The sequence below is a fragment of the Dendrobates tinctorius genome, unplaced genomic scaffold (assembly GCF_039654945.1).
Source record: "Dendrobates tinctorius isolate UK_male_01 unplaced genomic scaffold, ASM3965494v1 ptg000031l, whole genome shotgun sequence".
Lineage (NCBI taxonomy): Eukaryota > Metazoa > Chordata > Amphibia > Anura > Dendrobatidae > Dendrobates > Dendrobates tinctorius.
In genome coordinates this window covers 21309965-21326028 of record NW_027361699.1, presented here as the reverse complement: position 1 = coordinate 21326028, position 16064 = coordinate 21309965, and the positions used below count along the sequence as shown (strand labels likewise).

The 16064-nt window shown below is 41.1% G+C and overlaps 1 protein-coding gene across 8 annotated transcripts in view; it reads left to right on the top strand.

The window, feature by feature from the left end:
- LOC141086293 (tight junction protein 2-like) overlaps positions 1-16064 on the top strand; it is an 80403-nt gene that overhangs the window by 36925 nt on the left and 27414 nt on the right. For all 8 annotated transcript variants that reach the window (XR_012231570.1, XR_012231573.1, XR_012231572.1 and 5 more), the window contains 4 exons: positions 2867-2991; positions 11404-11506; positions 14213-14882; positions 14968-15071. Coding sequence is in view for 4 of the 8 variants with exons in the window: in XM_073572242.1 (XP_073428343.1) it covers positions 2867-2991; positions 11404-11506; positions 14213-14882; positions 14968-15071 (1002 nt within the window). In the remaining 4 variants the exon portion in view is untranslated. The remainder of the gene's footprint in view (positions 1-2866; positions 2992-11403; positions 11507-14212; positions 14883-14967; positions 15072-16064) is intronic.

Sequence of the window (16064 nt, the reverse complement as noted above, 5' to 3'; positions counted from 1 at the left end):
GTGGGTGCTGTCGTGGACTCATTAAAAGAGCATTACCGGTAAGTAATCCGGCTTTTTTTTTTCCTATTCACTCTTATAAAAATGAAAAATTTGGGGCTAAAACAACATTTTAGCAACAAAAATTTAATTCTTCTTCACCGCCCAATGGTATAAATTTTTGTAAGGCACATGAGGTATCAACATGCTCACTGCACCCCTAGATTAATTCATTGAGAGGTGTAGTTTGTAAAATGACGTCACTTATTGAGGCGCACTGCCAATGTGACATTGCACCCTCAAGCCATTCCAGTTAAATTTGAACTCCAATATGGCGCTTCTTCTGAGCTTTTCACTGTGCCTCAAAAGTTGTTTTCGACCACATATGGGGTATATGTACTCCAAAGTAATTGTATAATAAATTTTATGGTCAATTTAGCTCCTGTTTACCCTTGTGAGAATGAAAAACTTGGGGCAAAACCAACATTTTTGCCGGAATTTTAATTTTTCATTTTTACAGTTGGACTTCAAAAACTTCTGTGATGCTCCTGGGGGTTCAAGGTGCTCGCCACACATAGATATATTCCCTGAGGGGGTCTAGTTTCCAAAATGATGTCACTTGGGGAGGGGGGGGGTTACACTGTTTAGGCACATCAGGGGCTTGACAAATGCGATATGGTGTTCACTAATGTTAACATATTTTGTGTTCAAAAAGTCAAATGGCGCTCCTTCCCTTCTGAGCCCTGCTGTGCGCCCAAACAGTAGTTCCCCCACATATGGGGTATTGGGGTACTCAGGAGAAATTGTACAACAAATTTTGGTGTCTGCTTCTTCCGGTTACCCTTTTAAAAATACAAAAAAATTACGGCTAAAGTAAAAAATTTTGTGAAGAAAGAAATATATATATTTTTTCCTTCCGCATTGCATAAATTCCTTTTGAAGCACCGGAAGCGTTAATATATTTCTTGAATGTGGTTTTGATGGGTGCTGTTTTTAAAATGTCACTTTTGGGTATTTTCTGTCATATAGGCCCCTCAAAGTCACTTCAAATGTGATGTCTCAAAAAAAAAAAAATGGTTTTGTAAATATTGTTGGCAAATTGAGAAATCGATGGTCAACCTTTAACCCTTGTATCTTAACAAAGACAAAAGATGTTTAAAAAATTATGCAGATATAAAGTAGACATGTGGTAAATGTTATTAACTCTTTTGTGTGATAGAACTCTCTGGATTAAGGGCATAAGAAATAAGTTTGAAAATTGTGAAATATTTTCATAAACGCATGTCATATAGAGTAACTTTCACCACTATCATAAAGTGAAACTGATCAGAATTGCAAAATTTGGCCTGGTCATAAAGGTGAAAATAGGCTTGGTGATAAAAGGGGTTAAGTTGAGTCTGTCACCCCAAATTTCCACCACAAACTAAACACATAGCCATGTAGGAAATGGATAAGCAATGTCTTCCTGCTCTTCACTTGTGCACAAATCATTCTCTTTGTTTCTGACATTACATAGGGAGAGAGTGATTAGTGTGCTTTCTCCTGAACAGTGACAGTGCTCACATAATGCTAATTCTTCAGTCAGCGCTGTTCCTGGGCAAGCCAGTGTGAGGAGACTGCGGGCACGTAGGATGCAGTAACGGACTGTACACAGACCAATGGTGAAAGGGGTTTATTATACAGTAGAAACTCCACGCAGGGAGAAAACGGAGGGATGATATTCCCTAATACAGCAAAAGGCTAATGGGGATAACTTAAGGAACAGGGACAAGTAAAGCCGACAATAAAATATAACTTATCACTCAGGCGCTAGTCATGGTTGAACTTCTTGCCACTAGTATTCTTGCCCATTCCTCAAGGCAAAATGGCTCCAGTTCTTTAAAATTAGATGGTTTCCTCTGTTTAACAGCAATCTTCAAGTCTGACCACAGATTCTCAATTGTTTTAAGGTCTGAACTTTGCCTAAGCCACTCCAAAACATCTACACGTTCTCCTTTAAACCACTCGAGTGTTAATTTCGGTTATTATCTTGTTGAAAGGTGAACCTCCATCCCTGTCTCAAATCACTAACAGTCTGAAATAAATTTTGCTCAAGAATATCTCTATATTTCACACCATCCATCTTCCCCTCATCGGCAACCATTTTCCCTGTCCCTGCTGCTGAAAAACATCTCCACAGTACGATGCTGCCAACACCAAGTTTCACTGTGGGGATGGTGGTCTTGGTGTGATGAGCTGCGCTAATTTGGCACCAGACAAAGGGTTTACCTGGGTGGCTAAAAAATTCAATTTTGCGCTCATCTGACCACAGCACCTTCCTGGAACACAACCCTAACTTCTACTTCTCAACAACTTTGTCCCTAACTTGTTTGGACATCTCCTTGGTCTTTATGGTGGTGTTTGGTTAGTGGTGCCTCTTGCTTAATGGTGTTGCATCCTCTGTGGAATTTCAGAAAAGGTGTGTGTGTGTGTGTGTGTGTGTATATACTGACTGACCATGTGGCACTTAAGATTGCACACAGGTGTACTTCCTTTTACTAAGCATATGACTTATGAAGGTAAGTGCTTGCACCAGAAATGTTTAGGGCCTTCATAGCAAAATTTTTAGTTTTGATCCCAGAAATTTAATTTTTGCTTATTTTTTTTTCTCACTTCACCAACTTAAACTATTTTATTCTGATGAATCAAACAAATCTGATGAAAACAAAAATATTTAAACACCCATTGTAATGTAACAAAATAGGTACAAAGCCAATGGGGGGCGAATACTTATACAAGTCACTGCCTATGGGATGCCTGAAAGCATTGATGTGGGATAAGGGGGAACTGGATGAAGTAAACGTTACATTTCTTACTATGCTTTCTTCTGCTTCTTTTGTATGTGTTTTAGGATCCAAAGAAAGGATTTGGCATTGCGGTTTCAGGAGGACGAGACAACCCGCATTTTAACAATGGTGATAATTCCATTGTAATTTCTGATGTCCTTCAAGGAGGACCTGCAGATGGTCGCTTGCAGTAAGAATTTTTTCTTTCCTTTATCCCAAAGAATAGTTAAAATTTTCTGTATTCCTGTTCATTGCGTACTGTTTTTATCATGAGAATTAAAGGGAGCCTGTCTTGTAAAATAACACTATTGGCCTGCATATTTGGGGTTAATAGTGTTCTGCCATTGTGTGGTGCCTGCAGTGAGAGTCCTGTTTCCGGGAGGGAATTACCCTTAGCACCCCCCACCCAATAGCCTCATTCTTACAGTCACATAGGTGGTGCTGTCAGTTTGTTGCCGCTCAATGCATAGAGAGCCACTGCTATAATCATTACCGTGGCACTGACTAACAGCTGGGTCATCGTTGGTGTCGGCTGTCACTTGGTGGTAAGGCATGGTTACAGCCGCCACGCTTTATGCACAAAGCGGTGACTGAAACCATGCCGGCACCACCCTTGTGACCTGAAAGTGCCCCTTATCTGCAGGTTGATGGTTTTATTTTTCATGGTGAGTTTCTTTTAATGTTATTTATAACAATCTGTCACCAGATATTACATTATAAGCTGTTTTACACTTTGAATTGATCTCTTGTGCTGAGTTGTTGACTGAGATTTCAGCAGCAGAAGGGAGTATGGACACTGAGGTGCTCTCAATCAGGCGTGGTGGCTTAAAGAGTAACAGAGCAAGTTGGGATCTAAGATTTAACTTTTTATTGAACTAGTCTAAAAAAAATGATCAGGTGACAAACAAAAAAAAACATATATAACATAAAGTGCAGTGTGCAAATGTGCCAAAGAATGGATGCAACATCCAAAATTGAGCTTGAGTAAAAAGTCCTCCCCGGACCACTTGCTACAGAGACGGTAGCACAGGTATGAATATGGTGGGACTTATCAAACAATATACAGGTCCATCTCACAATATGGAATATCATCAAAAAGTTAATTCAGTTCTTCAATACAAAAAGTGAAACTCATATATTATATAGTCATTACACAGTGATCTATTTCAAGTGTTTATTTCTGTTAATGTTGATGATTATGGATTACAGCCAATAAAAACCCAAAAGTCATTATCTCACTAAATCAGAACACTTTATAACACCAGCTTGAAAAAATGATTTTAAAATCCGAACTGTTGGCCTACTGAAATGTATTTTCAGTAATTGCACTCAATACTTGATCGGGGCTCCTTTGGCTCCTCTGTGCTGTCTTTGGTCTTGATAAAACACAGTGGATCTATACCAGCAGATGACATAGCTCCCCAAACCATCACTGACTGTGGAAACTTCACTCTAGACCTCAAGCAGCTAAGATTGTGTGCCTCTCTTCTCTTCCTCCAGACTCTGGGACCTTGATTTCCATGGACTAGTGTGAAGTATCTACAATCAATGATGGTTTCAGGAGACATGTCAGTCGCTGGTGTAGGTCCTCTGTGTTTTATCAAGACCAAAGTCTGCGCAGAAGTCTAGCAGGAAATTTTAGAGCACTTAATGCTTCCCTCTGCTGACAAGCTTTTTGGAGATCGAAATTTAATTTTCCAGCAGGACTTGGCACCTGTCCCCACTGCCAAAAGTACCAATACCTGGTTTAAAAACAACAGTATTAATATGCTTGATTGGCCAGCAAACTCGTCTGACCTTAACCCCAAAGAGTGTTTGGCATATTGTCAAGAGGAAGATGAGACACCAGACTTAACAATGCAGATGAGCTGAAGGCTGCTATCAAAGCAACCTGGGCTTCCATAACACCTCAGCAGTGCCAAAGGCTGATCGCCTCCAGTCCACGCTGCATTGGTGCAGTAATTGATGCCAAAGGAGCCCCGACCAAGTATTGAGTGCATTTACTGAATATACATTTCAGTAGCCAACACTTTGGATTTTAAAGTCATTTTTTTCAAGCTGGTGTTATAAAGTATTCTAATTTACTGAGATAATGACTTTTGGGATTTTATTGGCTGTAAGCCATAACCATTAACAGAAATAAACACATGAAATAGATCACTCTGTTTGTAATGACTCTATAATGAATTTCAAGTTTTGTGTTGAAGAACTGAAATAAATTAACTTTTTGATGATATTCTAATTTTGCGAAATGCACCTGTAGCTACCCTGATCCCAGGTACCAGTACCATTCATGGGCCACTGTAAAACTGGCTAGCCAATTTGTTCAGGAATTGATCCTGGGTACTTACAAGATAGACCGGTGTTTAAAGTCAGTACTTGCTAGTGTCTGGTAACTAATATCCCCAGTAAATTTATAGAGGTCACCATAGTCATATGCACAGATGTGGTGTGTGTACATATAGATTGTGTAGAGGAGAATATGTGAGCACATACATTATCTGCTCATAATTCAGTACAGATTACAGCCGTAGATATCAGGATTATGATGGATCAGTATCCACATCAAAACCCTCCAAAGTGAGACTAGTAATCATTTATTTAATGTATTATAGTCATCCTCCACATAAAGGAACATTCTCACTGCTTTCCATGGGGCTGTGTTTTCTATTACATACAGATTGCTCTGTTAGCTTTCATGATCCATGTTCCCCACATGGAAGTCTCCCAAGTCTTTTTAACATTAAAGAAATTATTCTGACTCCTCCTGATGACCGAGTCCCAAGTGTTCTAACTATCAGCTTCTTAGATAATTGTATAACTCGTACTCACAAAACCAGACGTCCTCAGATAGTTTTAACTCCACCGGCAATGCAACTGTAGAAAGACCAGGAGAAACGATGCTGATTTCTTCCAAAATCTTGTATTAGTTTACAATGGACAGTAGGTAAAAAGGGGTAATTTGTACAGGGGAGTACACATGCGTCTTGAGTAATGGCTGCTGTAGGCTAAACTGAAGAAGGGAGGAGGAACCTAATAGAGCTCAACTACAGGAGGGACATACGGACAATTTTCACACAGTCTCTAATTCTACCTAGTAACAACAGGGAATTTTGCTGATTGGAGGAAGAACAAAACAAAGAGAAATATGCATTACAGATTGTTCCCATTCGTGGGACACAACACTCCCCATCTGAAATCGTCATATTTCATAAGTCCTTGTGCGAGATAAGGAGAATCTGTCCCTTGACATCGTGAAACCTGCAATGAGAGGAGAAAAGAAAAAACAATGCAACACAATGCAGAAATCAAGTCCATTCTTGTAGTAAAAACGTAGAGCTTGAATAAAAAATGAAAAATGAGTCCAATAGAAACCCATCTTCGGATTGGGAAAGCCGCAACATGCCAACTCTTCCACCAACCCAACAGTAGAAGTTCCAGTCCATAAGGGGAAGTTAAAGTTCAGTTGGGTTCTGATCCTGTGTCCTAGCACAGCAGTAGCATGCGAAGGTATGCTCCCCGCCGTGGCAAAGTCCAGTGACTAAGATACATTCATGTGACTCCTGTTCGAAGGAGCCAGCAAACTGAAGCACTTGGAGAGGTTCCTGCAGCTGTAGTCTTCATAGATGCATCGTAAGAAACGTAGACTTGTCTCTTGATGACGGTTGAAAGAATCTTTAAAGAACTACGGTGCAGGACTTGGGGTTGCTGTAAGGACTTCTTCCCAGTCTCCCACCTTTGCTGTCTCTGAGATGGTAACATAGTGTTCCTGTTGATGCCCCGAGTAGCGAGCTGTCTCAGTGATGCCCTGCCTTGAACTGCAATGGGTGTTTTGAACCCCAGAGGACCGTGGATGCTGTTTTGAACAGGCGAGGCAACTTGTTCGATAGGAAGTTCAACACAGGGTGATGCTTGGGAAGTGAACGTGCCTTGTTCGTCATCCGGCAGTATGCAGAAGCTGCATTGCGTGGGGCAAACGCTAGCACCATCGGTAAGAGGAAGGCTGTTGAGAGAGGGGCTCTCACTCTGAGCACTGAAGTCTAGCATGGATTCAGCTTGACCTGGTTCGTGATGGAGATAGGCGTCAAAGGTTGAGAACTCAGCAGATACTTGCTTTGAATCCTTTGGCAACTCAGTCTTTGTGGGAAGGGAAGGTGAGGGAGCTACCCGGCTGTTATAGTTGACTTTGGTGGGTTTGATGCTTGTGACCCTGATGATCACCTTGTCTTCCTCTGTTGGTGGTGAGTTGTCCTTTGTTGTAGGACCGAGTGTTGTTCTCTCAAGGTTGTAGTCTCGAAGATAATGCAGACTTGAATTGTCAGATGGTTGTTGCTGACATTTAGTGTCATTTGACTTCTCCTTCGTCCAGTAATGGCCTGGGTCTGGCAGGGGGGACAAGCCATGGTGATCTGACGTGATAAGCGTTTTGTAAGAGGAGATGCTGCTAGGATCCTGTGTCTGGTCGCTACAGACATTGCCGATGATAACCCAGCCTAGCTCGAGGCGCTGAGCATACGGTTCATTGAGTAGTCCATGGATTTGTTGACGCATCTTGTGCAGTCATATAATGTCTCTGCCGAGGAGAATTAGGATGTCTGCCTTGTCGTCCAGGGGTGGCATCTCTTTGGCTATCATTCTGAGGTGAGGATGCTGAAGAGCGACTTCTGGCGTTGGGATTTCCTCCCTGTTGAATTGAATTTGGTTACACTCGACAAGCGTGGGTAGTGGTATCTCCATGGCGTCCTTCTCAAGAGAAGTTATTATGAGGCCACCGGCCCTTCTTCCAGAGGTTTTTATAACGCCGCTGCAGGTGCCCAAAGTGTAAGGATAGACGTCTCCTTTTAAGTCGAACAAGTCGAAGAGTTCTGACCTGGCCAGTGATTTGTTGCTCTGGTCGTCCAGACTAACGTACACCTTGACTGCCTTCTCTGGATGACCCTTAAACAGTGCATTCTCTATGGCTTCAGGACTGCCGAAGCTACGTTCCAGTCTTTCCCATGCAGCCATGAGTCCAGCTGCTGAATTACTGATGTGGACGGATCTGAGCCTCTTGACCCGCTCTGTGGATTGAGGTTCGAGCCACCTGATTAGCAGCTCTTCAGAAGCAGTGTTGCCAAGGTCACTAATTGCGGCTTTAAAGGTATATTTCCAACTTCTGTAATTCTCAGGCTGGTCGTCGAATCTTGTGAGACCGATGTTGGTGAGTTCTCGGCGTATCATGAGCCTCGCAAAATCGGCCATGTCTGTTCTTTCTGACTTTGGAGAAACATTTGCTGGCAGAGTGATGCTGTTAGCGTGGGTATTAGCTTCTTGGTTCAAGAACATGGGAAGATATGGAGTGGCGTAGGCGTTTAGACCAGCAACCTGTTTGTGACATATGGTCTCTGTTGTATGCGGGACTGGAACCACATAGTTATCAGGGGCATAGTGCCTTGACGGCATGTTAGGTTGCATGTAGATGTTGGCGTATGGCATTTGGTGAGTTGTAGGGTCAGGCAGCGTATTGACACATGAAGGAGGTTCAGGTTTGAATGTTTGTGGTCCATTTGACTGACCTTAAAAGCTGGAAGCTGCAGGCGGATCAATGTCCTGATGCTCTAGAGAGAGGTCGGTGCTGACGGGAAGGTTGTTGATCAGGGTTTCGTTGGTTTGGCTCGGCACGTAATTTCTCGTGCGCTTAAGTGGGTCTTCTGTGTCGAGTTTGTAATAATTGAGGCTGCCTCCTTTGGCTCCCACCTAGAGCCTGCTCAAAGACCTTTAGCTTTGCCACGGCTGCTGCATGTTCGTATTCCTTCTGCAGGACTTCTATTTCCGCCTTCTCGCGTGCAGATTCGGCTTCCATCTCTGCTTTCTTGCGTGCGGATTCAGCTTCCATGTCTGCTTTCTTGCGTGCAGATACTGTTTCCTTCTCTGCTTTCTTTTGGGCGAAAATGGCTTGCACTTTCGTAGATTCTGCTTCGGCACGCGCTCTTATGAGTTGTTCACTGAGAGTTGAGTACCTTGATGAGCGTGACTTAATTGAGTGTTTTGAGCTCCTAGCAGACCTGGATCTGTGCGATGTCACTCTGACATTTGTGGGATTTTTGCTTCTGTTTTGTTCACAATGTCGCGCACGGTGCCATCTCGTTCGGCATTGAGCTGTTGGAAGACCTCACATTCTTTTAGCGATTCTGGCATATTTAATTTCCGTAGCGTTGAGATGTATTTTTTACAAGTGTCTTTATAAGCCTGGTATGCAGAGTACAGTTGTTCAAGGGCTCCCTCTGCTGTTAACTCATGAGAGGCATACTGGGAGATGCTGTTAATGTGACTGCAGTCTTTGCCATAATATGAATATATTACAAGAAAGTTCATGTTTAATGATTTCAAGGTTCTCTATAGCTTTCAGTGACTTAGCAGAGCGCCTGAGTCTGTTAGTGGCTGAGTCCTCATATAAAGATATTGCAGACTTTACTTCAGCCATTGTAACTCACAGGCAGATGAGATCTGGGAAATATGAGCTGCAAAAAGCTACAGTCTCTGCAGTGAAGGGTGGGGGCTCTTCAGCTCCTGGTTGTCAAGGAGACCAATACAAAGTTGCAACAAGCCTAAGCTGGAGAGCACAGAATGATACAAGTCTATGTAAACTGCAGCTTCTCAATAGTTTATAGATGGATCCTTTCTCTTGATTACAGGCTGTGAACTGTTCTTAGTAACAGGATAAATCCTTCACTGTGCAGCTTTCTGAAGTGAAGAGCACAGAATGTCTGCAGCCATGTAAGCTGCTGCTGTTGTGGCTTTACATTTAGCCTTATGTTAAACAGTCCTCTTCTTGGATTACAGCTGTGTACTGTTCCTGGTCACAGCATACCCCTTTTTACTATTCTGACGACTCCTGATGACTGCGAGTCCCAAGTGTTCTAACCATCAGCTTCTTAGATAATTGTATAACTCGTACTCACAAAACCAGAAGTCCTCAGTTTTAACTCCACTGGCAATGCAACTGTAGAAAGACCAGAAGAAATGATGCTGATTTCTTCCAAAATCTTGTATTAGTTTACAATGGACAGTAGGTAAAAAGGGGTAATTTGTACAGGGGAGTACACATGCGTCTTGAGTAATGGCTGCTGTAGGCTAAACTGAAGAAGGGAGGAGGAACCTAATAAAGAGCTCAACTACAGGAGGGACATAGGGACAATTTTCACACAGTCTCTAATTCTACCTAGTAACAACAGGGAATTTTGCTGATTGGAGGAAGAACAAAACAAAGAGAAATATGCATTACAGATTGTTCCCATTCGTGGGACACAACAGAAATGCTGTTACTATTCTCACTTTTGAGGGTTTTTGATGTGGGTACTGTTTCATCCTATCTACTGCTGTAATCTGCATTCCCCTCACACTAAAAATATTGAAAAAATACATGTGGTATCACGGCATCATTAAAGTCTAATCTATTAAAATATAAAATTGGTCAATCCAGTTGGTAAACACTGTAACCTAAAAAAAAAAATAAGACTCCAATATTGCGGGGGGCTTTTTTGGTCTCTGCAAAAAAAAAAAAATCAGTAAGAAGTGATCAATTTGTCATATCTATTCCAAAATGGTGCCAATAAAAAGCGTCTCGCCCCACAAAGTAGTCCTTGCTCAGCTCCATCAACCAAAAAAAAAAAAAAACTATGGATCCTGGAAAATACTGATGCAAACAAAAAATAAATGTTTCGATTGTTTTTTTCTTGGGGAAAAGATAATGCCAGAGTTGTGTGTTTTTTTTTTTTTTTTTTTGTTTTTTTTTTTATACACAATTACAACTTGCCTCACAAAAAACAGGCCCTCAATCAATGTACATGGAAAAATAAAAGAAGAGGAAGAAAACACTAACTCAAAAGTGGAAGTTTTCCACTTTTGGAAGGCGTTAAATGGAGTTCGTTTTTCTTCTGTGAAATGCCATAGTAGGCCTACATGGCTGTAATCATACAGCCAGTGTCTGATACATGCTGACCGATCTACAGGCAGCATGTATCAACCGCCAGGTTCCCTTTAAAATTTTCATAAAGGATTATACAGTATTTTTGGCGTGGATTGTGTTTTTTTTTTTTTTTTTTATGTATAGCCTTTATAGTATGTATAGCCTTTATTGTATGTATAGCCTTTATTGTGAAATCTGATGACAGATCCACTTTAATCTAGTTTCAGACTGTAGCTATTACTGTGCTTCCTGTTTAACAAGTTTGGAAGTGATACTTTCTAAAATCCTTTCGGGAACCAAGAGGCAAGTCCTAAGAGCACCTACTTTCTCACTAAAGTCCTTGAGTTGCTCATTTGTTAAGTTATAAAACTGTTTTGTTGAAAACTGGGGTTCAATCAATAAAGATTCCCAGACACATAAATGGTAAATCTTTTCTTGCCTTGCTTGTGTGGTTTGGATCATTGTTTCCTTACTAGGCTTCATTTAACGACATGTTCTAAGAGGACTTTTGCAATAAAACATTCTTTTAGAACAGCACATTCATTCTCGTGGATCAATATTATTGTATGTTAACGTCTGAAAACCATGCACAACAGACAGAACCATACTAATTGCTGAATTGTAACGTAATTTTTCTTCCCTTTTTCTTTAAAGAGAAAATGATCGGGTCGTTATGGTTAATGGAACCCTCCTGGAAAATGTGCCACATTCTTTTGCAGTTCAGCAGCTAAGAAAATGTGGGAAAACTGCAGTTCTGGTAAAGAGAGCAACCGTTTTGTAATTTTCAGCTGATGCACATGTTTGAATGTGTATATGCAGTATATCAGCAAAAGTATTGAGACACGCCACTTAATCATTGACTTTAGATTTTTTTTCATTCTGTCCCATTGCCAGGAGCCATACAAGTCTGCCTTACAAACATTTGTGAAAGGAAGGGTTGTTCTAAGGAACTTGCTAAATTTGAGTGTACTACTATAATAGGATGCCATTGTTGTAGCAAGTCAGTTCTTGAAGTTTTTTCCCTCCTAAATATTCCATCATCAATTGTGCATGGTATTATTATAAAGTGGAAGTGTTTTATTACAAGAGAAACTCTGCAACGTAAGCTACAGAGCAGATTCACTGGGTACTGACGCTCTTCTGACTCCATATCTTCAGACTTTCAAACCTCTTCTGCCATTAACATTGGCACACAAACTGCATCAGGAGCTTCATTACATAGGTTTTTTTGGGCGAGCAGCTGCATGTAAGCCTTACATCACCAAGCATGAGATGGATTGGTGTAAAGCAGGGTTGAGGAACCTCAGGCCAGTGGTCCATTTACAGCCCGCGATGACCTCCATCCTCTGGTTGGCTTAGGGCCTTAGTTCTAGTTAGCGAAAAAAAAATGTTTTCTACTACTGAATAACCTCCATTTAATCAATTCAGTGCCTGGTAGAAAAAAACAACTATATATATATTCCCTTCCTGCAGCAGCACCATTCCAGTAGTAGAAAACCACTTTAATGCTTCAGCATACCAACACATTTGGACAATTTTGTGCTTCCAACTTTGTAGCAACAGTTTGGGGAAGGCCATTTTCTTTTCCAGTATGACTGTGCCAAGGTGCACAAAGCAAGGTCCATGAATTTTATGTGGACGAATGTGGCACGCCTCTCAGAACTCTGACTTCAGCCTTCAACACTTTTGTGATATACTAGAACGGAGATTACAAGCCAAGTCCTCTTGTCCAACATGTGTGTCTGACCTCACAAATGCTCTTCTGGATGTATGGGTAAAAAAAAATACAAAATCACAAAATCTTGTAAAAAATTTTTCCAGAAGGGTGGTAGCTATTATAGTGCCAACTCCCCATTAATGCCTATGGACCTAAGAGTTGGAATGTCATTGAAAACTCATGGCATCCTGATACATTTGTCCATGTAGTGTATGTATTGATTGAAACCTTAAAGGGGACCTGTCAGCACATTTGACCTATGTAAACTATTAATATGGGCATACATGTTATAGGACTGTTTTCAGCAGTCAATCTGTGTATCTCATATCAGATGTGTTGTTGATAAATCATTTTTTAATTGACCTCTTCCAGGCTTTGGGGCGGATGGTGCCTGGAGATAACTCTGCCCCCACAGCTTACTTTATATGAAACTGGCTCTCCCAGTGTGAGACAAGTAATCAACACAGAACATGAGAAATGTAATTTGTTTTCTTACAAACACATTTTTTGCTTCTTTCTCACCTCTGCTATATTGCAGCCTTGTCAGCCTGTGAGCTGGAAGCTGAGAGGTACCTGCAAGATGTCCGTTATCAGGAGAGCAGAGAGCCACCATTACACATCACACTGGTATCCATCACATATCACACTGGTACCTCTTCCAGGCAACATCTGCCCCTGAGCCTGGAAGAGGCCACTTATATGAAGTGATGAGAGGATTTCTCTGCAACAGCAGATTTGATTTCACAATACACAGGAGGACTGTTTTCAGCAGACGACAACTTGTATGCCCATATTAATAGTTTAGATAGGTCATATATGGTGATAGATTCCCTTTTAAATCCTTTTGATATCAGTAAAGCTGGAATGCAGCAAGTAAAGAGCTGTTGAGTCATAAAGGCAACCTTTTTCCACATGTACTAAAATTGCTATCACGAAGGTAGCCGTGTTTAGGAACCTCCCTCTGTTAGCCAGAGCAAAGAACCACTACCAAAAAACCAAGTCCAGCTCTTCCATCTATTACATTCATGGCATTCTGTCAGTTACATTTTGGCAATTAATCAAATTTGGATATCTTTAGGATACTGGATGACAAGTGATTGTCAGGCCAATTTCAATATAAAACAATTGTCATAATGACAGAGAGAACCCCTTTTATTGCTTTTAGTGCTTTCACTGCCAAGGATGTGTGTAGTATGGCCATTGACCATTTCTATAAGTGATCGTTGAAACTGATATAAGTAGATTCTTCTTTTTTTTATCTTTTAGTCCCAAACCTTTGCTTTTAAAGCAAAATCTCTATTTACAATATTTGGGGGAACACATGAAAAATATCTCAAAACAAACATGCAATAATTATGTTAGCATATTTTGTCAGGCCTATGATCAAGAGTAAACTCTTAAGTTAGTCTTTTTCCAGACTCGCTCTTTACCTGTTAATGTTTTTACGTAATATATTTTTAATTTTTTATCCTGCTTCTGGAATGAGGCAATTTTGTCAATGCTTTAGAGCAATATTCTGATCGTGACCTATTTTTTACATATCTACAAGAATAGACTTGGGTAGGATAGATATGGGTCTCGTCTCTAAACGGGTGGCTTTAGAAAGTGGAGCAATTGCTGTCCATGCACGGCTTTCTCCATCTAATTGAGTGAAAAAAATTTCCAAGCACATGCAGAATAAATAAGATATTTTTGGATATGTTAATAGCACTTCTCTTAAGGATAACACTATTTTTAATTTTGCAGGTAGTGAGAAGGCTACGAAGGGTACAAATGGGTGCCCCAAGCAAATCTGAACCTGCCCTGGATATAATGGATGACTACGCAGACATGGAGAGCCGAACTGCCTACAGTGCATATAGTGATAGGAGTGGATATGGGGGATCTCGAAGCAGAGATCCTAGTCCAGATAGAGGCTTCCGAAGGGACCAAGAAAGGGGACCGTATTATGAACGAGATCAAAAAGGTTATGGAACCAGAGCAAGAAGCGTTGATCAAGATCTTAATGTGGGTTATGGACTTAAGCAAGATTACAGCCGTGGCAGAAGTATAGACCGTGGGCTTGATGATGAGCAGATGTATAAAAGAGATCGTAGTCGTGGCAGAAGCATAGATCGTGGTCTCGATGAGGAACGTGGGTACAGAAGGGAGCGAAGTCGTGGCAGGAGTCTTGATCGTGACTTAGATGACCCTCAGAGTTATGGAAGAGATAGCAGTCGTGGAAGGACCTTGGAGAGAGAGGACACTTATGATAGAAATGCACAGTATGGAAGATCTCCAGCAGAACGTAAATATGACCGCAATATACAGAAAAGCCGTAGTCGAGATAATCTTCAGTCTCGCAGTCCATCCCCACAAGGCTATGGAGATTCTGATACCACTAGTGTCCTTCTAACTAAAAAAAAGTCAAATGAGGGTAAGAATTAAAGAGGAAAGAATTTTCTTAACTACAAAATGTGCTTTGACTTCACATTTATTTTTTCCTGTCATTTCTTTTTTAGAATATGGTCTTCGTCTTGGCAGCCAGATCTACATTAAAGGATTGACTAACACTGGTTTAGCAGCAAAAGATGGAAATTTACATGAAGGAGATATAGTTCTCAAGGTAGAGTACACTTCTGGTTTTCATGTATTTAATTTCTCACTCTTGCCTTATGTCTAAAGTGATCAAAAAGCACTAAAAATATAGAACTCGTGTTCATTTAAAGGAGTTTTCCATGGTCATTTATTATAGCGCCATTTATTCCATGGCGCTTTACATGTGAGAAGGGGTATACATAATAAAAAAAAAAAGTGCGGTAATCTTAACAATACAAGTCCCTTGAGGGCTCACAATCTACAATGGATGAGTGAGCAAACAGTAGGTGAGGATAGAGCTGGTCGTGCAGTGGTTTGGTGGATCGGTCTTTACTGCAGGTTGTAAAATTGTCGGAAGAGGGGGGTCTTTAGGTTCCTTTTGAAGGTTCCCATGGAAGGCAAGAATCTGATATGTTGTAGTAGAGCGTTCCAGAGTAGGGGGCATGCGAGGGAGAAATCTTGTAAGCGATTGTGGGAGAGGAGATAAGAGGAGGGAAGTAGAGAAGGACATCTTGTGAGGATCAGAAGTTAAGTGCAGGCAAGTAACAGGAGATTAGGTCACAGATGTATGGAGGAGACAGATTGTGGATGGCTTTGTATGTCATGGTTAGGGTTTTGAACTTTAGTCTCAGGGTAATGTAGAGCCAGTGCAGGGATTGACAGAGGGGATAGGCCGGGGAATAGTGGGGGGACAGGTGGATTAGTCGGGCAGCAGAGTTTAGAATAGATTGGAGGTGTGCGAGAGTGTTAGAGGGGAGGCCACAGAGCAGGAGGTTGCAGTAGTCAAGGCGGGAGATAAGATCATGCACTGTATTTTTTGCAGATTGTTGGTTGAGAAATGTGCGTATCCAAGAAATATTTTTGAGTAGAAGTCGGCATGGTTACAAAAATATGGCTGCGTTCTTAATAACCACTTTTATTTCTATTGTGCCAATACTTTACAAGAGGGTATATGTGCAGACAGAGAGAGCTATACGTTAATTCAAGCAAGAGTAATCTAAGGAAATAGGGGGGGGCACAC